Raw genomic sequence first — 26,264 nt, 5'->3', positions numbered from 1 at the left:
GACCGAACAACATAAGTCTGACATTTGCATGAACTACTGAATGCTTTTGAGATATTTGTACTTAAGCAAGCAACTTTATTTATATGCATTTTACCATACACAGAGGTTATCCAAGTTCTTCATTAGGAATAATACACACAATACACAGAATTATATATGAAGATTAAAACATGTAAAGAATAAAATAAAAAATGCAGCAGAGTTATATTAAATTCCATCCATCCATCCATTATCTATACACCGTTTAATCCTCATTAGGGTCGTGGGGGGCTGGAGTCTATCCCAGCTGACTTAGGGTGAAGGCAGGGGACACCCTGGACAGGTCACCAGTCTATCACAGGGCTACACTTAGAGACAGACAACCAAGCACACTCACATTCACACCTACGGACAATTTAGAATCACCAATTAACCTCAACATGTTTCTGGACTTTGTGGGAGGAAGCTGGAGAACCCGGAGAGAACCCACGCTGCACGGGGAGAACATGCAAACTCCACGCAGAAAGATCCTGGGTGTCCTCAACAGGATGCGAACTGGCGACCTTGCTGTGAGGCAACGGTGCTAACCACCGAGCCACCTTGCAGCCCGTTATATTAAATTATTTTTTAAAAACAACACAGATAAGTTGAATAAAGTGCATAGAGATTTTATAGAATAATTAACACTAAAGTATATACATAAAAAAACATGTTAAAGTTAAAGTGTGTCATAAATAAGAAATAATAATTTTTAAAAAGTGCAGACAAGTTTAATAAAAGTCCTGGCAGTTCAGGCCACACTAAAAATGTTAAATTATTGATTAAAATCTGATTAATAGTGGGGTTTTTTCTAGCTTGCTTTTAAATATGACTTCAGTTGGGGCAGTATTTTCAATTAACATACTCTAACTCTTATATATTTTACTTAAATACAATATATATACGATGCTGTACTTGTCACTGGGCCTGCTGATCAGTGTTTAGTGGACTTTCATTCATTCATTCATTCAATCTTTATTGAAACTGTAAATATACTGAGGTATGAAGGCCTCCTTTGTCATATAAGAATGTAAACAAAAATCTAACCACACTATTATGAAAAAAAGGCAAAATTTTGGGAAAAAAGAAAAGAAAGAAACCATTAAGATTAAATATAGATGAAAAAGCAAGAACATCAACAGTTCAGATGTTTGTGTCTGATCGGATGTTTAAAGAGGTATTTGAGGCCTTGAGGATCCCTGATAATCAAAACCTGCACCTCCAGAGCAGACCTGGTGAACATGGGGTTAAGTTTTCCTCCTCTGCCGAGCCTTTATCCCTCATAATGGGATGTGCCACCGAGTCGCTCTGCTGCTCTAAGCTACAGCAGGTCAACATATTCAGCGCAAGAGGCGGCGCAACAACATGGGCTGAGCCTATTTGCGCGGAGAGACGAAGCTGAAGTCGGTGCCGCTCAGTGGTCGTGATTTCACCGACGAGGAGCTGAGACAGCGGACATGGTGACACGTGGATCCCCGTGGGCGACAGGACCCACCGGCCACCAGCAGCACCGGGCGGATTAGGCGGTCGCCGCATGGGTGTGTGCGCGTCTCGGCTTCCCCGCGCCCGGACCCGGCGATGCGCTTGTTGAAGGAAACGGGATTCGCAGACATCCGGAAAACGCATCCATGCGCCACGGCCGCTCCGCATCCAGATATGCTCCTGACAACACAAAGCCTGGCTTCAAGGAGCTGCCATAAGAAACCGCACACGCACGTCGCCATGGGTGCGTCAACACGGTTATTTCGCTACGTTTTGCGGACGAGGCTCCGGTGCGCAGTTTCGCAATGAGAGAATCGGGATTTATCAAGTGAGACTTTTTTTTTTAATTGATACATAATCTGACAATATGGCTGATCAGAGCAACATCCAGTCCGCCGCCTCCAAGAGCATCAGGCCCTTTAAATCCAGCGAGGAGTACCTGTACGCCATGAAGGAGGACCTGGCGGAGTGGCTCAACACCCTGTACGATCTGGATATCACCGCGGACACCTTCATGGAGGGGCTGGAGACCGGCTGTGCCCTCTGTCGGCACGCCAACAACGTGAACCGCGCAGCGCAGGACTTCCAGCTGGAGAACCCGGAGGCTGCGCACTCCATGAAGCTGCCGCGCAAAGACGTGGTCTTCCAGTCGCGCAACGTCGTCCCCGGGTCGTTCCTGGCGCGCGACAACGTGTCGAACTTCATCAGCTGGTGCAGGCAGGAGCTGTGGATCAAGGACGTCCTCATGTTCGAGACCAACGACCTGGTGGAGAAATGCAACGAGAAGAATTTCATCCTGTGCCTCCTCGAGGTGGCGAGACGCGGGTCCAAGTTCGGCATGTTGGCTCCCATGCTGATCCAGCTGGAGGAGGAGATCGAGGAGGAGATCCGGGACCAGGAGAGCCTGCGGATCGATGCGGGGGAGCCGCCGGAGCAGAGCCCGCCCAGCAGGTGCTTCAGCCGGAAGGAGAGCTGCAGCCAGAGTGTGGAGGATGAAGAGGAGCCTGATCCAGAGCCGTTCATCTGGCCGCAGAAGAGAGTTTTATGTGACATGAGGAATTTGGATGAGTTGGTGAGTTGAGAAGATAATAAAAAAAAAAATCACACACACAAGCTGCTGTGCATTAGTCCCCTGATCTGACTCCACAGGAATCCAAAACGTGTCATAAGTGCATTATGATTCATTAGATTAGTGTAATGATCTCACTGCTCATAAGTCTCAGTGGATTTGCAGGGAGGCCACGATCACTGGATGAATAGCGTTTCCCACAGGCTTTCTCCACTCCTGGCCTTGGCCAAAAGTAAATATCATGCAGCCTGTTTTGTCTGGTTGCTAAAAAGTGTGGCGCAGCTGATAGAGGAGAGATTTGTCCCACAGTAAAACACAGCAGAGTGTTAAAAGTGAAGCACTGTTTCTGAAAGTGTCACATCAGTGCTGCAAAGGATTCAGGCGCCTTATAGATTCCCTGTGGCCTGGCTGCGTGCATGCATACGTGCACAACTTAGTTTAAGACCGTGCTGTTACATTCCTGCTCACCTGCAGGTCACCTGGAGGGTCAAACATGCTCACCTTCGCCTACAGCAGAGCTCTGAAAAGGGGTCAACTCAGAGACATTCTTGTAGAAGTGTCGGCTCTCACTGGATGGTTATCTTCTGCCTTTTTCATTCAGCCTGTCCATCAAGGCTAATTAACACAACATCCTGGTAGATTATACATTCAATCGTAAAGCTCCTTAACAAACTCTAAAAACATTTCTCAGTCTGGCTCCATCAACTCTTGTCATTTGTGGGGTTGAACCGGTTGACCTTTGCCAGGTCCTGCCGACATGTGAGATCTTGTTAGAGCAGAGCTAATGAGCAGACGGCCGGTCCAGCCCAGCACATGCTCGTTGGGTTTTCCAGCGAGGGTGAAGTTAATATTTTCATGCTGATGAGAAGAACAATGTCCTTCTTTGACACCAAAGACGTGAGGCGCAACAGAGAGGGAGGAGAGTCACACTCATGCCTGTCGGGCGGCAGAGCAGAGCGGTTCTGGTGTGACCTCCACAGACAGAAATAGAGAGCATGTGGAGGAGGATGTGCGCTGTTCAGTCTGCACACTCTCACTCATATGACTGAGGGCTGAGGATGATACAAGCCAACCGAATTTTGGGACACAGAAAAGCTACAGGTGCACGAGCCCGTCTTTATTTTCCTTTACATCCCTCAGCACACACACTTTGTCCACAGTGGCGTCTGTCGGACGGCGACAGATTTGAGGAGCTCTCGATCGATTTAGGAAGTCGCCGTGCGTCTGCTGAATCTCCATCCTCGTATGAATTTGATCGCATGTAAGCTGCAGAACAACCAGCTTCATGAACATGAGGCAATACAGCCAAGAAACCACAGCGGCACTTAGACGACAGGCCGGGATATTAAAATAGTACGCTATTGTCAAGGGGGCTTTACAGAGTTTGCTGAGATGTACCAACACATCCTGTCTGATGACTTCAGCTCTTTGTGGGCCATTTCTCATGTTGAGGTTTAGTCTTGGCTTCCACTGAATGCCTCCTAATTTCCTGAACCACAACACAGTATATTTACCAGGAAATTACCTAAATGAAACCCACATTTCCCTTTAAATACTCTGATCAGTATCTGCTGCTCAGCTGTTCGCCTTTAGGCCTCTTGGTCCTCTTGGTCCTCTTGGTCCTCGTCACACATTCATCCCACAGTTCGTCTTTCTGTCCGATGCCGAGGCTTTACTAGAGATTAAAAGTAGATTCATGATGATTTAATTTTGTGTCCACTTTTTAACAAAATACATAATTTATCAACCTCTCCATTACCCCTTCTTCTTATTCATATCCAGTAACATTATTGATGAAATGTCATCAATTAATTACCAGCCCATTCGCTCCAGAGATGTGCACGGCGGCCTCACGTGCCCGTGCAAACTGAAATGCTGCATACGTTCAGCTTCCATTTAGTTTGAATATTTTCTGTCCAGAAATCTTGATGTGGGACAACAGATGATGGAGGACACCATCTACGTGGAATTATTCATAACTAGAGCTTGAGCGACACGAGACTTTTGGGGCCAAAGCTAATACCAAGAATGTTGCTATATTTGCAAATATTCTTTATATAAATGATGTGAAGACACCGTTTTACTCACCGTCTGCTCAGCTTTGACACAGACTCTGCTACATGTACTGCAGAATATGGTAAACTATAGAATCTGAGCTTTTCTCCTGGACAACTTTATGCTAACACCTTTTCTAAACCAATCCAAGCATGTTTTTCTTCATTATGTTCTGTAAAAATAATATGTTTTGGACAACATATAGCACACATGTCGATATATCTACATAGATATATCAGCTGAGCGCTAAAGGAAATTCATTAGTGCACATGCTATAGGAACAATCAAATTAAATTTCAATGCAAAATGTGAGCTGTATAGTTCATATATAACTATTTTATGCTACTATCATATAAGGAACACATTTATTTTAAAAATAGGTCAGAATCACATTAACAGCCATTTTCAAAGCCCCCGTAGCATCTTACTGAGATTTGTGTCTCTGGCAGCTGTGTGTTCGTCTATACGTTGCCTGCTAGTTGGTCAATCAAGCTAATCTTCTTGTTGAGACAATACAAGTGTGGAGATAACAGGATTACATGTCATTATTGTAAAGCGTGTAGTACAGACAGTCGGCGGTCGACTCAAACTACAAGCTCCCTCTTTGGACTTCTGGCTCCTTCAACATTCACTGTGCATCACGAAATATCACTGGTTTTAATTTGTCCCTGAACACTCGGCTCAAGGCAAAGTGACTCAGTGACTCTTGCTGCAGACGGTTGGTGCGTCACACCAGCTACCTGCTGGATACAATAGGTATAAGCTCCTGGCTTTCCTGGTTACACCCTCACATAAATACAGCATCCACCCCTGACCTGCCGCTCTCTACGTTCTTAATCATCTCGCAGTGGGATGGATTTCCACCCTAAAGTTGAGGAAGTGGCAGGAGACTCATTTCCTTCATCATGGATTGACTCAATGTTTTCCCAGTGCATGAGATGGTTCTCATCGCTGTATATGGCCACATAAAGTTTATCCTGTGCATTAGGGGGATTTTCTTACATATCGCCACTAGAGAGGGATTATGACCATGATCGAATCTGTATCTCTTTATTGCCATATGCAGCGCTGAGCCCGAGGCAGCGTGCTTGTCTACCTACACAAATGACCTTTTATGTGCGGTTTCTAGGTCATCAGTCGCTGTGCTTAATTGTAAGAACACATGCAGTCGCCATAGAAATCTGATATGGATTCAATAATTAAAATTACACTTAGAGGCCTCCTAATGTTCGCTGTAATTGTTCACACATTTGCTGCATGCGTAGGCATCTATTCAGCATTCAAGCTTGTAAACAACAGACCGGAGGAGCTTCACACTCATTGTTGACTCCCTTCATTTTGCCGTCTTCCCTTCTTTCTGCTCACTCGCATAAACTGGTTCATGTCTCTTCTCACCCCAGGCTTCAACATTCAGCTCTTGTTTAGTTCGTATATGTGAGCCCCTCACTCCCATCCCCCACCTCTGTCTCCACTGGAGATGATAAAGCAAAGAGTGGAACCGTATGTCCCGTTGGTGGCATGGAGCAGAGGAAATGAATAGGCCGCCACTGTCGGCGACGAGGTAATCAAAGGTCCACATCTTAATCTATAGATGGAGACACCAGCAGAGCGAAGGGGAGGAGGAGGAGGGGGGGTGGTGTAGAGACAAAACGTGTGAATTCTGCCTATATGGACACTCTGCTCCATTAACCTTATGGTCCAATTCATGCATTCAGGGAAGAGAAAAGAGGAGCAGACAACACACAGTGTGCCTTGAGTGACGTTACTGTACACTCTGATAAACCTGACTGGAGTGGATGTTGCTGTGAGAGGCAGCGCTACAGTAGAGAGAGGCAAACGGAAAAGTAGGTCATCATGCTTTGCAATGGGTCACACTCGTACGCTTTGCTGAGAGAGCATGGCAGCCTTCAGTGTTTCCCCCCTCTCGTGTCACACATGCTCGTGCTTTCCTGGATTTTGGACTTTAAAGGTTATTTTGCGCGGTAACGCTCTCTCCCTCGGTGTTATCCAATGCAGCAGGGTGCACCAGGAAACTGCTGACTCCTCACTTTGCATGCCGCCCGCTTTACGTCTTTATTGCAGCGTTTGATGCTATCAGCTGATGGTTTGCATAATTATCATGTTAATTGGGTTTCTATCTGAGCAGGCTTCTGTCTGACTGTGACAGTAATTGTTGGCTGGTTATTTCCTGCGCTCGCCTGCAGCCTCTTCAAGCTGGTCTCAGGTGGAGGCCGAGCATCAATTCCTCTAACCTTGACGGTGACAAGGGGAGCGCTGGGTGTTGTTGAGTCGCATGAGAACAAACCGGCAAATGAGTTAGACACTGACCGGATATTTAACTTCCTGCGCCGGGGTGATTACATTGCTGTTTGACTGCAGTAGATGAGTAGTGGAATTATTCACCTTATGGCTCTTCATGTCCATCAGATCCCCATATTGCTGCAGCCTCTGATGGGCTGTTTGTCATGGGGCCAGGAGACAGGCATCGATTTACTGAGAATGATTTCCCCCAAGCAGGGCAGGATGTCTAACCTGGATGATTACATTTTTCACTCTGGGAAAACACGCAGCACAGATTATAAAATGAGAAAAAGCCCTTATATTCTTCAGAAAACCGTTAAAGGAACAGATGGACGTGTTGGAAACATTTCCTTATATTTAGTCGGGAATCTTTTTATACTCATTTGAAACCATCTACTAGCACCTTTAAAGCTCACTTATTAAAGCTATTTTTGACATCACTGAGCAAACAGTTTACACTAACCTTTCAGTATAATTCAAGTGGTGTAAGAAGAAACGAGACTTCTGCACCTCAGCTTGAATCTGTTTTTTCTAGCCCTTGATAGAAGACGTCAGCCAATCATGGAGCTTTTCACACAAATCAGATGAGAAAGCATAAAGAGCAGCAAATTCCAGTGTGAGAGGAGGACAAGGTGGATAAATGGGTGAAGCAGAAGACTGTCAGTCAGGACAGCAGGGTTTGAAGTCATGGAAGCTTTTGGTTTGACTATTTTTGCGTGTTTGAAGCGTCCTCTCGTCCTGTGGAACTAATTTATGTCAGAAAGTGGGAGAGCTTCAGGAGGAGCACGGTATTTCCAAATTCTGGATGGTTTTTACTTTTTTTTGTGTTGCTTTTTTCTCCATTTCTGCCCCATGCAGCTTTAACACACTGCATCGAGCTTGTTAAAAGCAAAAGAAAAGCCACATAAAGGCTCAAAATCCCTTTGAAATCAGCACATTGTTGCTTTTCCACTTTGGTTTTTGTACCAGTTAACAAACTAAATACAGCATGTTTATTAGTAGGCTTTAGAAAAGCTGGTCGGCAGATTTGGTTGCTTTTTTATTACAGTCTTGCTGCTTCTCCTTGTTTTCAGTTTTAATACAACAGCGAAGCTAAATAGCTGCTGACTGACATTTTAAAAATCTGCTCATCTAACTCTGTATCATAAGGAGAGTAATTATGTTTTCCTAAATGCAAAAATACTGCCTCAGTGCTTTTGTAGTTTGTGTTTATTGCCAAAATACACTCAGCAAATTACCCCAACCCTTATATCGGGGCATTAGTTTGGGTCTGAGGGAATGTTTCTATTTAAAGGGAGCTTATCAGCTACCAGGCCCCCTACGTTAGGCCATAACTAATGATTATCGTTTGGTCTAGAAAATGCCCCAAAATGGTGAAAAATGTTTCCCAAACTCGAAAATGTCTTGTTGTGGCCACGACTTAAAGATATTTTGTTTACTCTAATAGAGAAGTAACGAAAATGAAAGAAATATTAGATTTTAGAAAGCTGGAATTAGACCATTCCCCCCTAAAAAAATACTCAAACTGAATCAAATATCAAAATAGTTGGCAATTTATTTATTAGTTGGCAAATAATTGATTAATCAGCTCTAGTCTCCGTGCTGCTGCTCTCCCAGTCCATCCCCCTCACTGCTGCCTGGACGCCAGATCAGTGGAATCCATGAATGAAGTGGAAATATTAATAGAAAAATGGTAAATCCACAAATAAGTAGGACAAAACAACTCAGTAAATAAGCAAGTAAATGAATGAATGGTTAGATAGTAGATAGTCAACAAGTATCTGCTGACTCCCTCTCAGTCTTTAATAAGAGACTAAAGACCCAGTTCTTCATTGAACACCTTTGCACTTGACAGACTGGAAACAAACAAAAAAAAAAGAACAAACAAAAAATCCTGTTACCTCCCACATAGCCTGCTGTTGGCTTCAACGCCCTATCACACTTGAATTTGTTCTATGGCACTTATCTAGATTGTTTTCTCCTCACTAGATCCTTGCCTCTGCTCTTAGATGTATGTCGGTTTGGATAAAAGCGTCTGCAAAATTGTAAAAAGTAAAATGAGGAGCAAGAATGAGTCTGTGCAGCTGAGTTGGAAGTAAAGTAGTGACTTAAATCATATTATTTCCTCATACAAAATGATAACAGTGGCTTTCGAATAACAAGGGCAGATGTAATACCAGTGGAGGGGTTTGGATAGAATGGGTTTCGGAGGTTTTAGAGAGGTATTGATAAACTTTATAGATTTTCCTTTTTTAGCCTCCCCTCACAACAACATCATAGAAACCGCAGTCAGCATAACACAATATGCATCGACAGCACAGCAGCCTCCAAAATGATTCTAAGTTCCTGTCTTCTGTTTTCCCTCCCCCGGGGCTTCAACTGGCATACCTGCCCCTCAGGTGTTGATCCGACTGGTGTTTTTCCATCTGCTCTCTGCTGGTTGGGCCTGTCGGACCAGCTCGCTAACTGTCTCTAAATACTTCCACACTCGTGCTTGAGTTCATTCCCTCAGGCTGCACATTCAACATAATTAGAAAACATAATTATCATTCATTCGGTTGCTCGTCACCTCCCCACACCCCCGTGTTGTTTTAAAGAGAGAGTTTGTGCAGCGGCCGTTCTGTGTTTATGAGATGTGGCACAGTTGTTCACAGAGGACTCGTTTATACAGGCTGTCAGAGCGGAGGTTTCATCGGAGGATAGAGGCTGATATGTGGCTGTTTTCAGTGTCTTCACGAGCTCCAGGAATGTTTTTCCTTATGGGTGGTGGAGCAATAGCCCCTCAAGTTCTACAAACCTCCGCCTTGCCAAGCCGGCGCCCCCTGTGGCCTACTTTTCTTGTCTCTCTCTGTACTTATCTGATTGTGAGGTTGGTTTATCTTGAGAAGTTTCCAGTCTTCAGGGCATGCCGATAAAAAAAAGCAAACAGAAGAGTCTTGTTCTGTCATTTTTTTTCTATAAAAATTCACCTCAAATGCAGGGTATGTTCATATCATCTTTTATAGACTCGCTCTTCTCTGCAATTGCATCACTCAAGTCAAGACTTTGGTAACAGCTTGTATAAATTCCTGTGAAGTGAGTTGTGAGTTTTAATGTCCACTTTTTATTGTTGTAGTTTAGCAATAAGTATTCTTTGCGTGGCGCTCATAAAAGGAGCCAAGTTACAGCAGGCCTGCGCACCTACGTCTGATCAAAGAGCAAAGCTGTGTGGTCGGGCAGACGAATATCCAAATGGATATTTGAATTTCATTCGGAAAACCTGAGCCACAAAAACCAGGAAACGAAAACGACAACCAATGAATTCAAATCAAACAACAGCAGATGCACTTTGTAGAACAATACTGGCAAACCTCCTGCATTCCTTTGTTATGATAGCACGTTGTTAAGCTGTGACCTGCAGTCTGAGGGTAGCGTGTTAGTCTACATTTCAAATCAGTAACGAATATGGAGGATAGAGCCTAAACATCTTTATCTCTCCCCCTCCCATTTCCTCTGCTCATCCCAAGGGTTCACTCTCGTTCATGAATGGCCCTTCAGATGTTTGCAGGTCGGGAAGGAAAAGAATGAAGAGATTGTTGACTCATGCTGAGCAGATATGACGTGATCTGAGCAGTCAGATCTTTAAAGCAATATGTGCTGTATCTGCTCTTTATATTAAACTCCACAGTGACAAATGGAGCCGCTTAGCTTCAGGGGAATTCCTGTGGAGTTTCTTGAAAATGAGAAAGTTTCTGTTCCTGCAAAAACATCTCCGCATTCCTGTGTTGAGATAGATAGAGGAGATTCCCAGCATAGGGGCGTGCTGTGGATTGTTCAGTCGCTCTTAGTTTTTCTCTCTTTTCCTTCTCAAACATCTGCAGCTTTTGCTGAAATTGTCTCTTGTGTGACCAGCGTGCATCTATAATTCATCCCTCAGTTTTTTCGCAGCGTTCCAGCTCCACTTCCGCATGTTTCCTGCGTGACCTTGTGTCTCTCCTCCCCTTCGGTCTCCCTCTGCAGTGTGTTTTGTTTTCAGTGCAGCAGTCGTTGTTGACACAGTGAAGACATGGGAAGTGCACACATTTCATGTCAAGGGCTCCGCAGAGCAAATACTTCAGGTGTCCGAGCTGCTATTGATCAGGTTATTATTAAAACACCTCACGGTTCTGGTCTGGATCCTGCTCGGTGTTTCATATGAGGCGCTTCACCTTCCCTCCAGAGGAAAACTTATGACCTCAGCTGAACAGCTCTGGCTTTACTATAGCAAGAATGAAAAAAAAAGAAGGCAAACTGTACAGTCAAAAAGGGAAGGGTAAGGCTATGTGTGTGTGTCTGTTGCCATGGCAATCTTTCCATTAACTCACTGACTGGGGTTTTTCCAAACAGGGCTCGTCCACCTACTGACAGAATGAAAGACACGGCGACAGGGCAGAGAAAAAGAGAAGGAGCGAGCTGAAAACAAAACAAAAAGAAAAGGCAAATATAGGTCTGGTCATCGAGTGCACGGGCCAGATACAAAGGCTGATACACAACAAAGCAAATCAAACAGGAAAGGAAGCAAAGAAAGCTCAACAGAAGCAGGTGTGAGGGAGACCAGAGGGGCAGGTGAGATGCTGAGGCTTAGCTCTGATTCCAGCCTCTTTAATTAGCACTGGGATAGAAGAAGGGTGCTATTTCAAGAAAATAACAAGGTGCCACCTTAATCTTCTGAATACACCATAATGGAGGTGCTGTAGGCCAGGAACACACACAAATAAGCTCCATCCCAGGCGCTCGGCGTACAGCATGAAAGGAGCTAAAGGGTAAAAAGCTCACGGCCCGGTATTTCCCCCCAGCGTGTCATTTTATTGCTTTAATATCAATAAAATACACCCGTGCCCTTTATGAAGGCTGCTCGTGCATGTTATAAAGCAGTTATCTGTGCTCTCCTCCTGTGCTTCCCTCAGTCCACTTTGCTGCTTCTTACTTTCTCTCCGACAAGTGTGCACACGCCTTTGTCTGCGAGAGAGACGCCAAGAAAAACATCAAAGTCGTCCAATCCAGGGAGAGCACACAAACCTACGCAACACGGGCCCATCTCACTCCACCCTGCATTTGTGTCTGCCTCCAGTTGCTTAATAAGCACCCCCGACCACAGCAAGGGCAAACCAGCTCCGACTCTCTCAACTCGAAACCCAGCTGGCAGCGCAGGCCTGCTGACATCATCGCCACCAGTCTGCTTTCTGAGCTCTTTCTCTCCTCCAGTTTGTTGCGAGCAGAAACGCTGTCATGTAGGATTCAGAGGGCTACAGAGCATTCATTAGAACGTCCAGATATGTGTTTTTGTGACTTGTTGCGGTCAACTGAATGGCCAAAATGTTCTGAAGAGATGGGGTTTTTAATGTGGTTAAACGGCAGGCGGGGCACTTCATCACCCACTAGGTGCTCGGGAAAGAGAAAATTTGGCAGGAAGATGACGCACAAACACGCTCCGACACCCTCATACGCATAGGCAGCCAAGACTGCTGGTTTCTCACCGCCATAAAACGGAGTCATTGTGCTGCTGACACACAGCGCTGAGGTCCGGCAGTGCTTTGTTCAGAGATGTGACTAAACATGACCTGACATAATGTGGGGGCGCTGCTGGAGAAAACAGGAAGGGATCACTGCGAGGTTCCTCTCAGAAGTGTGCATCATGTTCATGTGTTTACTCATTTGTGTGTGTGTGTGTGTGTGTGTGTGTTGTCCACAGGTGCGGGAGATTCTGGGCCGCTGTTCCTGTCCGGCTCAGTTTCCTATGATCAAGGTGTCCGAGGGGAAGTACAAAGTGGGAGACTCCAGCGCTCTGATCTTCATCCGGGTAGGCCTCGAACCCCGACGTCCAATAGAAACATCGGTCAGCGTGTTGTTTGCTTTTACTGCTGCTCGCAAATACCCAACTCAGGGAACGAATCACTCCAGTGCTGCCAAATCACACCGGCTCCACACCAGAATCCAATTAGATTACTTTTAAATCTCTACATGGTCTGACTCCACTCTGCGACTCATAACTTTTAACCCTTTATTCTGCATGTAAACCCCTCAAGTCAGAGAATGAGCTTCTGTTAAAAGACCACAGCCCAGGCTTAAAACCAACACTTTGACACTTTTAGCCCCAATATGCTGAATTAAGCTCCTCCTTGGTGCCACAAAAGCTCAGTCTGTGCATTGGCTTTTTAAACCAACCAGTTCAGACAGATATTTGTGTTATATTTTATAGTCTTTTCTAACATTTGTTTGTTTCTTTTTTAAGTGTTGCTCTGTTTTGTACTGAACTCCAATTTCAAAAGGTGCTATAGAAATAAATTGCATTACTTTTTTTGTTGTTATTTTAAGGGTAAAATGATCAGAATCCTTTAATGTCATTATACCAAAAAAAAAAAAAGTCCAACAAAATTAGATATATGAACACACTGACCTTATTTTGTCAGTAAAAATGTACAGTTTTGCATCATTGCAGCTCTGACAGTCAAACTCAGCACCTTGGATCGTTAGGATGACTGTTTTGTTAGATTTGTACATAAATTAACTAAATTAATGTATTTTAAATGCAGCTTTAAATCCAGATTTTACAGTATTATCAGCGCATATGTGCCTTCTGCTGATGCCATTGTTTAATTTTAAATCACCAGTTTTCCATAACTGTACATCGACACCAGATCTCAGAAATTCACTTTTCTGAAGTAACTGAAAACGAAGCCCAAAGCTTTAATGAACCTGAATCACTGCTTTAGGTCAGTTGTACACATGTTCAGCTCACATACCCACTTGGCACAAAGCACAGAAGTCGTGCAGTAATTGCATGGAACCATACGGTGCTGGCATATGGCACGTTGGCACATGTTGTTTCAAGAAGACCAAGGTTAGGCAGCAACAGATAAACCGCTGAGCTGCTGGACTCAGTCAAACCTCAGTGAAACGTACAAGTGCAGTCAGTAACAGCGTTGTGATTTCTCCCTCTATAGTGAGTGTTTACTAACTGCCTTCATCTGGCCCACACCCAGAACTCTACTCTTCCCATCTCGACACAAATAGAGCTTTAGGTCATTTCCTGAGTTTTCCTTATCTTGGCTGCAGCCTGTTTCTGCTGGACTGTACGTCTCGTTTTCAGTTCGAGGGCTGCAACTGTAGCCACAGGCCTCAGAGGACAGCACAGGAAGGCTTCCTGATACCAGCGATCGATTTCGTCTCACTTACCTAAAATGTACCACAACCAGATTAATGGACCCTTTGGATGGTTTTCCAAGTTGCCTACATTTACATTTTACTGTGGGTCAGTCTGACTGCCAGTAATGTCGGCATTTTTTATTTTTTTTTCACATTTAGAGGCACCACTCGGTCCACTCTTTGTGATGAAATGTATGACACACCCTTCCCCTTAAAAGAAACGGCTTTGTCTACGTAGTCGGTGCAGCAAAGTCACCGAACATGTCACGTGTACTGAATTTATAGCAAGAGCCTGTTTGAAAATTATTGCTCTGTGGACAGTGGTTGAATCTTAAATTTCTAAAATAGCAAAGCCCTCCCCAGTATTATTAGTATTTTCTGTGCGCTCTCTCCTTGACCTAGAAAAAAACTGCACTGACAGTTTAAAATGTAGTGTTGGTGCAACACATTTCTCTCGGCCTCTTCACCAAATGAAGCAAAGCATAAAGGATTTCCAATGTGTGTATAGGAATTACACGTGGATTAGCATTTTCTAAATTGATGGCAAATGTGACAAATTGATGATCGTTTTCTATCTTTTATTAAGGAGTTACACAATAAAACGCTAAACCTGAATTATGACATATATGACAAATTAAAATGCTTTCTTGGGAAGGGGTAATTATTATTCGTAGAGATAACATCTAATCACTACATTAGATCTGTTTGATCACAAAATTCACGTTTTCTGTGTTTCTAAAAACTGCTTTATTTGTTCAAAGCCCTGAAATGGAGACAGAATTGTTGTCCTCTGCTTGCTTTTATCACCCACTGAACACAGCAAAACCATTATTTGTGACTATTTTGTTTGTGGAACAACAAAAAAAAAGGCTTCACCGCTCTCCAACTAAATGATCCCTCTCCCTCTTTAGGAAAAATTACGCTATATAATGCTCCCTCTTTCCTGCTTTCCACCCCACCCCGTATATTTTCCATACAGTCCCTAAGATGGAGTATGATGTGTCTGATCTGTGTAACATGTGCAGCAGCCATTTCAACGCAACACACACATTTAAATATGGCGGTGGACTTTGTGTGTTTCTGTGTGTGCGCACAAGTGTGTCTGGGAGCCTTTCACTTGTCAGATTGGCTCTCTTCATGCTGTTTCCGCCCTCTCCTGATTCCTCACTGGGGTTGACGGGGGGGATTATACATATGCCCAAGCAGCTACAAGTGCACCCAACACGCTTCCCTTATTCTTCTGACGGGAGGAAACCGGCAGCCGCCTTGAAAGCCAAAAAAAACCCCCTATTCATCTGCCAAAGCTGTTACAAGGATCTCAGGCTGAAACATAGAGATGAAGTCATGAAAGCAAATGGGCAAACGGACCTTATGAACACGGAGGAGGGGAGGGGAGAGGAGGAGAGGGGAGGGGGAGTTAATAAGGCATCTTTGTCTGCGAGGGAGGCTGCTCCCCAGTGGGAGGAGATGCCTTCAGTCGAGGGGCACAACAGCTGAAATGAAGCATGAGCTTGATTTTTTTTTAACGCAGCAGCAAGATTTAGGAAGAAATTGGTTCAACACGCCCCCGCGATGATGACAAGAAGTCTCTCTGTTCACCGTTGCTATAGAAACAGGGATTGGGTCTCTGTACTGGTGAAGATGCCCCTGCAGTTGTTGGGAAATCTGGCAGCTGAGCCACAGCTCTAAAGTGGAACATGGTCCCTAAACATCCATTCAGCCTCAGCGGACTGATGGGCAGAGCTGCGGCATCATGTTTAAAATATGAAACGCATGTTGTTTGTGGAAACAAGTGATGCAGAATGCAGGGAAAGAGATTTCGTCTGTGTTTATACTGGAATTTCGATCGGTCTGGTTCGAATTTTGCTTCCAGTTCAGGTTGTTATAGCTTCATAATGTAATTTACGTCTGTTTTTCTCTGTTTTTAAACAGTGTCAGCAATTTGTAGCACGCATGCTGCTTTCTGCTGTTTCTGAAACAGTTTGTTTTATGTTTTTTCGCAGCTCATATCAAAAAAATAAGGATTATCTTTACCACACAGGATTATACTGGTATGAGATGACTGCTGTGAATTGAATGAGTCTAAATATTATTACTGTGCAATTAGCATTTAAGATCCTCAATAATTCTCTTTATAGTCATGCATTTATCACACTGCGATTAAATATTTATTTGGACACCCACGAGCCAGTACCACACCTGAAAGCTATTCCACTTTCACAGATTTAAAAAAAATTATTCGAAAAATGCCTGAAATAGAAGTATGAAAATGAAATGTGTCTTTGTCTATAACTCCCGGTGTGAACTTTAAGGACACATGGAAAAAGGCATCACAGAGAAAGTAAGAGGAGACGCTTCAGTCAGCTGCATTTAGTCGCTCGTCTGCTGTTTCAGCTTCGTATCTCGATGCAAATCTGTCTTTGCAAGACCTCGTGAGCTTTTTATTGTTGAAGTTCATATTGCACTGATCCTAAAGATATGCTGAAACCTCGTGCAACCCTGCTCTCCACTGCTGGCTCATGACGGTGATGCAGCATCACACAAACAGTAAACCTGTTACTGACATAAGGCCAAAGCAGTGGAGAGTAAGCAGTTTATGCTCGCAGGTCTGACAGAGATAAGCAGATCAGCTGTTTTGATGGATTTGATGTAGTAGGGGAGCAAAGACTTGTAGTGGATTGGTGGGGATTGTATTGGAGGGAAGGTGGGGTCAGACCTCGGTGCACATGCCCCGTCTGTGGCCTCGCTCTGACCACGATCAGGGACCTGGAGATGAGATGCTGCGACACGTGTCATTCGTTGGAAATAAATACTGTGCCAGCCCACACAGCTTTACCATTATGGCTTCGCTTCGCGTGCCCTCAAAGACACGGGTGCAACCTTTAAAACATGTGGCTGGCAGACCGTTGTTACACAACCCAAGGCAGGAGGATGCATCCACAGGGCTGTCGCATCAAGCCAAGTGTGCTGCTTCAGTGAAGGCAGCTTCTGCCTGGAGGGCGCGAGGCTCTTTGGTCTGATCTTGTGGATGTGTATGCCTCAAAGAACAGAGAAGAGTAGGAAGTGACATATCCACCCACTCCCCCTCCTCTGTTATGGCTATCCTGGCCTCCCTCCTCGCTCCGCTCCTCTCCCTGATAACTGGAATCTCAGCTGAGGAGCAGAGTGGACAGCCGGGGTGAGTTGATGCCATGCTAATTCACCCCCGCTTCCCTCTGAAAACATGGGGAAGCCAGCTGAGAGGCATGAGAGAGAGAGAGAGGGGGAGTGGGAAGCGCTAAAAAAAGAGTGTCTTTCACAGCACTTTGGCTCTTTATTATGCTACCGTACTCTGTTTAATTGTGAGTTGGCATAGCAATGAACAGCCCTCATAATGGCAGCAGCTGGGGGTGATGTGGGAGAAAGAGGAGTTGTGGGGGAGGAGGGAGGGGGAGGCAGGGGCACATGCAGGGGTGCATCTAGATGTTATGTAACACCGAGGGCCGGCCAGCCTTCAGCAAGCTGCCCTGATTGTCACATTTGCATATCTATTGACTTGTGTGTGTGATGGTGCAGTATATCAAAAAGGTTTTAGCCATTTTATTTGTGAATAAATGAGTGTCTGTGCTACTGTTTTGTTTTTAACTTCATCTATTGAAGCCTTGTTTTCTCTTTTCCCCCCTCAGGTCCTTCGGACTCATGTGATGGTGCGTGTCGGAGGGGGCTGGGACACATTAGAGCACTATTTGGACAAGCATGACCCATGTCGCTGTGCTGCTTTCGGTGAGGTCACTTCCTATTCAGCCCCTTACAAAACAACTTTGTTGTCATGGCTCAGCGTTGCATAATTCATCATACATATAAGATTATAAACAACATGATTCACGTCTGATGGGCTATGTTCCGACAAGAAGCAGACACCGGGAAGGTCAGCAATGTTGGATAATCGTATTCATCATTCAGTCTTTGTAGATTTCAATTCAGGCCTTTCTCAATTGTGCTATTGCACATATACATCAGATTTTTTGCTGTGTGACTAATTTGGCATTGTTACATCACCCAGTCTGTGTCACACTGAACTCTGTTTACATCCTGCCAAAAAATGTAGGTGTGGAAAATGATGCAAGATTGTAATGGAAAATGTCAAACATATGATTCTGTAATTTCCCTCCCACTGTCTGATCCTCCAACACATCTGTATAGCAACTCAGGTCAACGCAAGACTTTGTTGCTTATAAACTGGACACCTGTCCGAACCATTCAGTGTTTACACTCACTTTGATAAGACCGTGAGACCGTCCATCCTCTGCTGCTGCAGTGGAGACGCCTGTCTGGACAGCTGACACTAGCTGGAATCATAATTGGTGTTATATTTGTAACCACAAAGGGCCACGCTGAAGATCAGGCAGTATTAAGCGGTTATAGGAACAGGACATTTGTGATCTATAAATGTTCAACCAAAATGATGGGATCATTCAGGGATCAAGTAAGAATCTCTTGGAAGCGGAGGCAGTGTTTTATCTCCTGCTTCCATCTCCAGTAAGCCCCTGATGCCATTGATGTTGATAGCTGTGGTGTATCACTTGACCACTAAATGTCTTTTATCCTCGGTGATTGTACACAGTGTCTGCCAGTGTTAGAGGTTTGTCTTGACCACTTGTTGCCAATCTGTCTGTGCAGCCCATCGCTACCACCAGGCTAAGGCTAGCGGCCAAGGTCAGGGAGGCCAGAGCAAGTCCTCCAGTGCCCATTCCTCCCGCTCCACCAGCCCTGGACCACACTGGAGAAACGACGGCATCGCACCTTACAAGCCCCCCGACCGACGCTCCCTGGAGCCCCTCTCTGCCCCCTGCGCCTCCTCCTCCTCGTCCTCCTCCACGCGGTCGGGCCGGTCTCAGAGCTCCGCCGTCCACATGGAGCCCGACTCGGGTGCAGCACGGACTCTCCTCCCGCGGCCGCCACGAGACCGCTCAGAGCCCCGCCACTTTAATCCTCTCAGGTGAGTCTGTGCGCCTACGCAAGTGTGCGGATAAGGGTGTGATACCTTGGTGAGGAATTAATCTCTAAGAAGTTGCCTGGCAGGGCAATTTTTGCTGCTTGCTCTTTTGTGCCCACAGACGGACAGCCAGACAACACACACACACCAAGAGTAGGCCGTACACACACCACACACACATACCGGGAAGCCACAGATTAGACCAGAGCAGATTTATCTAATCTCAGGTGACATTGCCCTGATAAATCCGTCTCACACAGCCACCCTGCAGCACCTCCTAGTGGCTACCAGCTTGACATTTACATGTTTACTTTGCTCCTCTTTTCTCTTCCACTTTCATTCAGCTAATTAGACTATTGACTGTCTATCATGGCTGGGATACTGAGAGAGCTGCAGCTTCGGACCTTTCTTCTCTTGCCACAGTAAACAGATGGTCTGAACCTGTCTGAAGCCAGCGACAAATGAAACCACACATCAGTCCTCCGTCATAAGCTTCTGAAGTGGCATAAAGGAGTCACGATTGTAACTGTCGCATCATCACACATGACTCTTTCTGTGGAGACATAAAGACAAGAAAATCTCCTTAAGCCTTTTTTATTGAGCTGGTAAAAGTTTCAGTTGGTCACATACCTTTCCAGTATATCAGAGTGCGAAGGCGCCATTGTTCAACACAATTAGGAGCTGAATGGTTGTTTACTTTGGCTGCGAGCCAATATGTGGCTCATTTCTGTTTTGAGCAATAAATCAGCCCAGACGTCAAAGCAACAGCTCATTCAGGTTAACCCCGCGTGGGTGCGCCAGACTAGATAAAGACTAATCTGCAAACTATCCCTGGACAACTGTTCACTGCTAACTGGGGAAGTAGGTCAACAGGTGGGCTCCGTGCTGGGAAATTTCTATGCCTGAATATGTACAAATCTAATTTCTGAGGATAACTGCAAGTCCAGCGTAATAAAATACTAATTTAAAAGGCGGAGATTGTGATCTGAAGGAAAACAAAACTGTATCTCTGACAGTAAAACTCAGAACAAAGGACTGCAGCAGGTTATCATGAATAAACTGATTGGCAGCTAATTTTATAACCAGCTTGTTATACTGATTTTACTGCTGCATCAAAAGTAAAACAATTATTTGTAAATGCTATGGATCAAACAGACTGATTCACTCCATCATAATTAGTTTAGAGAGCGACCAAATGCTGTTTTATTACCTGAATATAAAATTAATGTGAGTTTTGTGTCATGCAAATGTGCTTTAAATGTCTAAGTTACACTCTGTGGATACTACCCAGCATATCCATCTATCTAGGTTTGTTCTTCCTATGAGGTCAGCTGTGAGCTGATTACCCAGTTGAACCTGCTGGTCCTACTGGTGCGTGACAGTTGAGAGGCGTCTGGTTGGGAAAGGGCAGTGGTGTGTGTTGGACTAGAAAATCTATGAGACCTCTAATCCTGCCCCCACTTGTTCTCATCTTCCCTGTAATCCCCCCGACTGCCGCTGTCCACTGTTCCAAGAAACACATGAGCCTCAGGCCAGAAACACTGTCTGTGTGAAATACTCAGAAATCCTTAAGATTGCACATTACGTGAAATCACATCATGAAAGAAAGATAAGAAGATGATATTGGCTGTAAATCTGCTGGTGTCTTGAGAGCTGTGTCAGCGGCTGGATGGTGCTTCTGTACCACCTGTGCAGTGATGCTACTGCAAAGTGGGAAAGTTCTGGACTATGTCTTTGAAGTATATGGTATTATAATAAATGTGTCTGACTCTGTCTCCTTCATACATTGTAGGAATAAGGAGACAATGTTGCCAGTGACGAGACGTCTGTCTGGAGACAGCGACTCCTCGACAGCCTCCTCTAAGGGCGGAGGAAGTACAGGAGGAGGAGGGGGACGGCATTCTCTTGGCGGTCCCTCGCGGCGTTCAGGTGAAGAGGTAGTGCTGCTTGTCAATCGCAAGGAAGGGAAGCACATGATTGAGAGGCCAGGAGCTGGAAACCAGACCCCATCCCTGCGTCCTTCGCTGCCCCGTGCTCGCAGCCAATCACGGGAACGCTCTGCACTTGCTCCAATGCTCAAACCAAACCCTCCGCAAGGGTCCTCTGATGGAGCACGGACGCCTCGCACGGAGAGGGGCCGCTCGCTGGGTAACGAGGGCCCGAGGAGGCTCCATGCTCCTCGTTCCCACAGCCAGAGTAAGGTACCCAACCGCACTCGGTCCATTGACGCTAGCCCAGGTCCCAGTCTGTCCCACAGAGACCCTCAGCCCCCAGCGTCCGACAGACGGGAGGACCTTCGGGCCAAACAAGCGGCCCCATCCTCTCCCAGAGTGGGTGGTGGGTTCTCTAAGAGGCAGTCATCATCGTGTTCTAACTCCCCTGCAAAAGGAGTTCAGAACAACAGCAGCCCCAGCAAGAAGACTATAACTACCCCTCGACCCCCTGCCCCTCGCTCCCCCTCCATAGGCAAAGGCAGACTGCTGCCTCCTGTCACCTCAGGAGGTCGACGTTCACCACACTCATCTCCTCGCAACGCTCATCATCACACCTCCCGCCCCCCTCGGATCTCGCAGGGCGCTCGCTCTGCTGGGCGAGGCCACCACAGGAACTGGTCTGGCCTGGAGCGCCAGGAGCCTGAGGAGGAAGGACTTGGCTTCCAAATGCTGCCGACATTAGACCCTCAGAGGGAGCAGGACCTGTATCGCAGCTTTGAGGCTGAGTTTCTGGCCAATACGCAGCAGGTGAAAGGAGTGTTTAGTAAAGCTCCAGCAGGAGCAGCCCTGCAGGGAGCTGGGACACATCCAGTGCCGGCAATCACTGATGCTAATGTCACTGACTCTGCCTATTCCTCCTCCAACTCCTCCACCTCCTCCTTGAATGTGGGGGCAAAGATAGGAACTCTGCCTGACCTCAGAGAATCCAAGAGAACTAATCGTCCCTTCTCAATGGACGACCCCTTGAATTTACTTTATGGGCACAATTTTAGTGGACCACACAGCTTTGGTCAAGGAGAGCCAGAGCACTGGGGTGATCGTAGCGGGGGTCTCAAGAAGCTCCCGGCCATCTCTAGCTCCATGGAAGAGAGGGAAATTCCATCGTCCCTGCCAGGTATAGAAGACACAGAGTTAATGAATCAGATCCCCTCACAACCTGCATTCCACTGTAGGAACATGAATGGAGACCACGGAGGTTGCCCTCCTGCAGGAGGCCTCACAGACCAACAGGGTCAGCTGGGCTGGGGCACACGGCCTGAAGCAGACGTTCCTCTGGAAAATCACCAGCCAAACCTACCTTATGACCTAGAGAATGGTGACGGGAGCGATGACCTCCCGCCCCCAGAGGCTTGTCCGTCACCTGTGCCCCTTCCCCCCTCTGAGGACTGCTCCTTCCAGGATTCCTCGAGTGAAAACTCTTCCATGTGCTTCAGCTTGAGCGAATCCCGCTCCGAGTCCCCTCCACCGACTTCCCCCTTGACTAACGGGAACGCTGATGGAGAAGTGCTGCAGATGAAGAAGCTGCAGAGAAAATCAAACAGTTTAGACGCGATATCTAAGCACAAACTGGGAGCCAGATTCAGGCCCCGCACTGACAACAGGCCAGAAAACAGCCCCTCGCGTATCCCCACCCCGGTCAGCTACAGAGACCTGCAGGCTCACGACACTCTCTCCCCCTGCCACACCCCACCGCTGTCCCCGCAGAGCTCCCACTCTGCCGGCCGTCCAGCCACATGCAAGAGCCTCCACCAGGCTTTCGCAGACATGATCCATCCTCAGCCCCGTTCTCCTGCCATGGGCAACAAAGACTGCTCATTTCCCGGACAGTCAGGCAGCCTGGACACTGAAGCTTGGATGTAGCACAAACTGATGGATATGACACAGAAGGTTGTTGTCATGAACTTGAACTACTGTGTAAAAAAAAGACTCCAGACTGGGCTATAGACTGTTTCCATTGCATGTCACACACTCTTTTTTTTTTTCATTTAGTTTCTCCCCTGAATACCTGCAGGGGGTTCACATTGCTTTTTTTGCACTCAAGCCAAATTATTTATTACCAAAGGAATGGTCTTTAATATTACTGTAATTTTAATGTCTGCATGGGGATGCTTTTGCCAATCATAAGGTGTGTTTTTTCTTTTTTTTCTTTTTTTTACAGGGCACTTGTGAAATTCTCACGGTTGATACACAAAGATAGAGAGAGAGCATATGTGCTGCCATGTGCCCCCACTGAGGGGCATGGTGAAGTGCCAGGGATTTAAAACCGCAACTCTATAAACAGTGTAAACACTAAACCTTTAGTCTCACGGATTGGCTCCCTCTTGTGGTTTGCCTCTCTGCTTGCCTTGATAGTCAAAATACTGGTAGGATGACTGCGATTTTCTTCAGTGTCTCTGCATTAGTGGTCTTCATATACGGTTCAGTAAACTCATACTCACAATATAGAAATAGGTAACATAGACAAAGGTACCCCCATCATTCCTCTCACTTTATGAACGAGCACTACCAATTTCTGTACAGTCGTCCGGTGTTATTAATGTCAGCTTCTCACAATCAATTGATGTAGTCAAGATAGATGCTATTTGTTTTCGAATGCTTAATGTGTTACAGATTTTTTTGTTTAATGCAGTACAACATTTTAACTTTGAAGTGGATTAAGTGTTAAAATATGAGAAGCGGTGAAGGTTATATTACTTTGTGTCATTGCCACTGAAACGGAGATGTTGAGAGCTCTTCCTCTGACCAAACTGTACTCTGGAATACAATGCTAAATATATATATATGTATACGTATATATATATATATATATGTGCAGGAGTCACACGCTTAGGAGTCTGAATGTGTAAATACATGTGCTCGCTGAGAGATGTGGGCACTTTGTACATAAAAGGCATGGAATATACAGTTTAATGTATATATTCACTGTATTACGTTCTGTGCTGCCTTAGCTATGCAATATTGGTGTTGGAAATGCCTTGACTATTCCCTTTGCCTTAAAATTTATTCACAGGTTAGTTTTTGAATGTTTTCGCGCAACATCACTGAGATCTCTTTGGTAACACGACATTGCCGTCATTTACTGTTTAGAATATTGGGCATCGAAGAGTTTGGGTGTGAATGTGGAGAGAAAAAAAAAAGTGAGAGACTTTGCCAATTTTAATTATAAATTACACTTGATGTACAAATCATGACAAAGATGTAAAAACGAATTCCCGTTTCGCAACACAAGAAGCCAGATAACCTACTTAGCGGATGGATTTCAAAGACAAGCCAGAGTGACATCTAGTGGCTCAAGACAGACATGTTTTATTCACAGTTTTAAAAAAATACATATATTATCCTGACACTGTTCCCTTTCTTGATATGTTTCTAATAACATATCCTGGTGCTGATTTAGAACCGTTAGAGCTGTTAACGATGGTATAATGTGGGTGAAGTTTGATGGATGACTCGAGTGTCTGCATGTGTGCAAAGGTGCATGAATAATAGATGCTGTAACTGGATATTCAGGTTCTCTTGTGAAGCTCTTGCACAGACGACATCAGTACGAGAGGCCAGTCTCCAGCTACAGAGGATACAGTTCTCTTTTTAATGTGGACTTTGTAATATATGTTTGAAAGTTGAAAAGGTTGGAATTGTGGTGTCAGTGCTCTGCAGAAAAAAAGCAAACGTATAACCTCCAGAACAATTTGAGAAAGTGAAATCAGTGACTATTTGTCTTTAGGATTTGGAATCATTTTTATAAATATTTACCACAGAGACATGTGGAGGGAATTAGAAAAAAATTTTAATAAAATTGTTTCTGCAGGACACTAACAATGATCGGGTTAAAGAATAAGGAGTGTGTATATGTTTGTGTACATACTGTGAGACTATGTACAGAGTTGGAGGAAAGAGGAAGGTCACGCTGGTCTAATTTATTTATTTATGAAATCGATGCTCAGTGGGCTCAAGTGATATCTGTGTCCCAAGTCCTTTAAGTGAATAAGTGTTTAGGGAAATCCAAATGAGGTGAGGCATTCTAAGGTTTTTGAATTTGCTCAACAGTTTCCTGTAAAGAGACACAATCCATTGGAAATGTTCCCGGTTATTAAAAAAACTGGAATGATCCTGCAGACACGCTAAACATATTTGGTCCATTTTAAAAAATACAGTAATTTGATTTAATGCTGACTCCTCACTGCTACAAATAATTGATGATGTATCAGTATTGTTAGAGCTGCATTGGTTGAACATGCAGCTGGTTATTATTTTGTATAAACAGATTATTATGTCTTGAATTATTGTCATTTTGGTTTATTTGAAAACATTTGCATTCTGAAATCTACCAGTTATGTGAAGTGCGACTTCATGCAAACACAGACGTATATTTGGCCATCAGTCATCAAAACCGTGATTGTCTGTTTGCTTTTTTTTGTCCTGCACAACTTTGCAAAATTTCACAAGGCTCCCACTCCTCTGTGTTCCCAATCGGCAAAATCTGAATGTTTGTGATGAGACAATTTCTTGTTTGCTAAAGTCATTTTCACTCAAACTTCAATGTACAGATTGCTCGACATCGTGGGGATTTGTGTGTATGAAATAGCAATACTGCAACATTTCACTCTTTTTTTGAAGTTGGAAAGACTGTCAAGTTGTTCTTGTAATAAATATTTTCTTCTGAAGTTTCCGAATTAGCTCCGATCAATTTTTCATGTGGTCACAGCCGTGTGCAGAGCGGAGGATGTTTGGCTGCCGTCCTGCAGAAAAGCCAGAATGTGAATGTGGATGGTGACGATGTTATTCTTCATGCACTATGTGATTTATTACACATGCTTTTGTACTTGAAACCAAATTTCTTTGTTGCATAAGATGTAAGATACTGTGTGTAATCATCTGAATTGTCCAGTAAATGATGATTTCTTTGTGCAGATTTTGCAGTCTGAAGTTCAAATTGTGACCAAAGTGAAAAAGAGCTTAAAACACTGAAATGATCTCAATTCAAATGTCTTGAAAGTTTGCACTGGACCTACATTTAGTATGTAAATTTTGGTTAACCTCTTAAGACCTGGCATCCACATGTGTGAACATCACATTTTGGGTTCTATTACCACAGTGGTCAGTTAAGTAGTTTTTTATTTTATTTTATTTTATTTTATTTTTTACATGTTTTATCATTTTTTATTGTTATTTGTTTTTAATATATAATATTTTTTAAATATATTTT

General features: G+C 44.7%; 1 protein-coding gene across 1 annotated transcript; it reads left to right on the top strand.

Moving 5' to 3' along the window:
• The first annotated feature begins 1,696 nt into the window (after window positions 1-1,696).
• On the top strand, window positions 1,697-25,970 carry gas2l1 (growth arrest-specific 2 like 1). Its single transcript, XM_008276550.1, has 5 exons — window positions 1,697-2,572; window positions 12,636-12,743; window positions 17,755-17,851; window positions 18,749-19,067; window positions 20,857-25,970. Exons 1-5 carry the CDS (start codon window positions 1,868-1,870, stop codon window positions 22,916-22,918), a joined length of 3,291 nt encoding a protein of 1,096 aa, XP_008274772.1. The 5' UTR covers window positions 1,697-1,867; the 3' UTR covers window positions 22,919-25,970.
• Window positions 25,971-26,264: the final 294 nt, after the last annotated feature.

Source organism: Stegastes partitus, unplaced genomic scaffold (assembly GCF_000690725.1).
Source record: "Stegastes partitus isolate 25-593 unplaced genomic scaffold, Stegastes_partitus-1.0.2 Scaffold77, whole genome shotgun sequence".
Lineage (NCBI taxonomy): Eukaryota > Metazoa > Chordata > Actinopteri > Pomacentridae > Stegastes > Stegastes partitus.
This window is presented reverse-complemented; position numbering and strand designations above follow the sequence as displayed.

Bases quoted from the DNA above. Each gene is read 5' to 3' on its own strand.
- gas2l1 (XM_008276550.1), top strand. From the start codon at position 1,868: ATGGCTGATCAGAGCAACATCCAGTCCGCCGCCTCCAAGAGCATCAGG. The intron at 17,852-18,748 runs GTGAGGTCACTT...CTGTCTGTGCAG, and splicing joins ATGTCGCTGTGCTGCTTTCG to CCCATCGCTACCACCAGGCT. The intron at 19,068-20,856 runs GTGAGTCTGTGC...CATACATTGTAG, and splicing joins CGCCACTTTAATCCTCTCAG to GAATAAGGAGACAATGTTGC.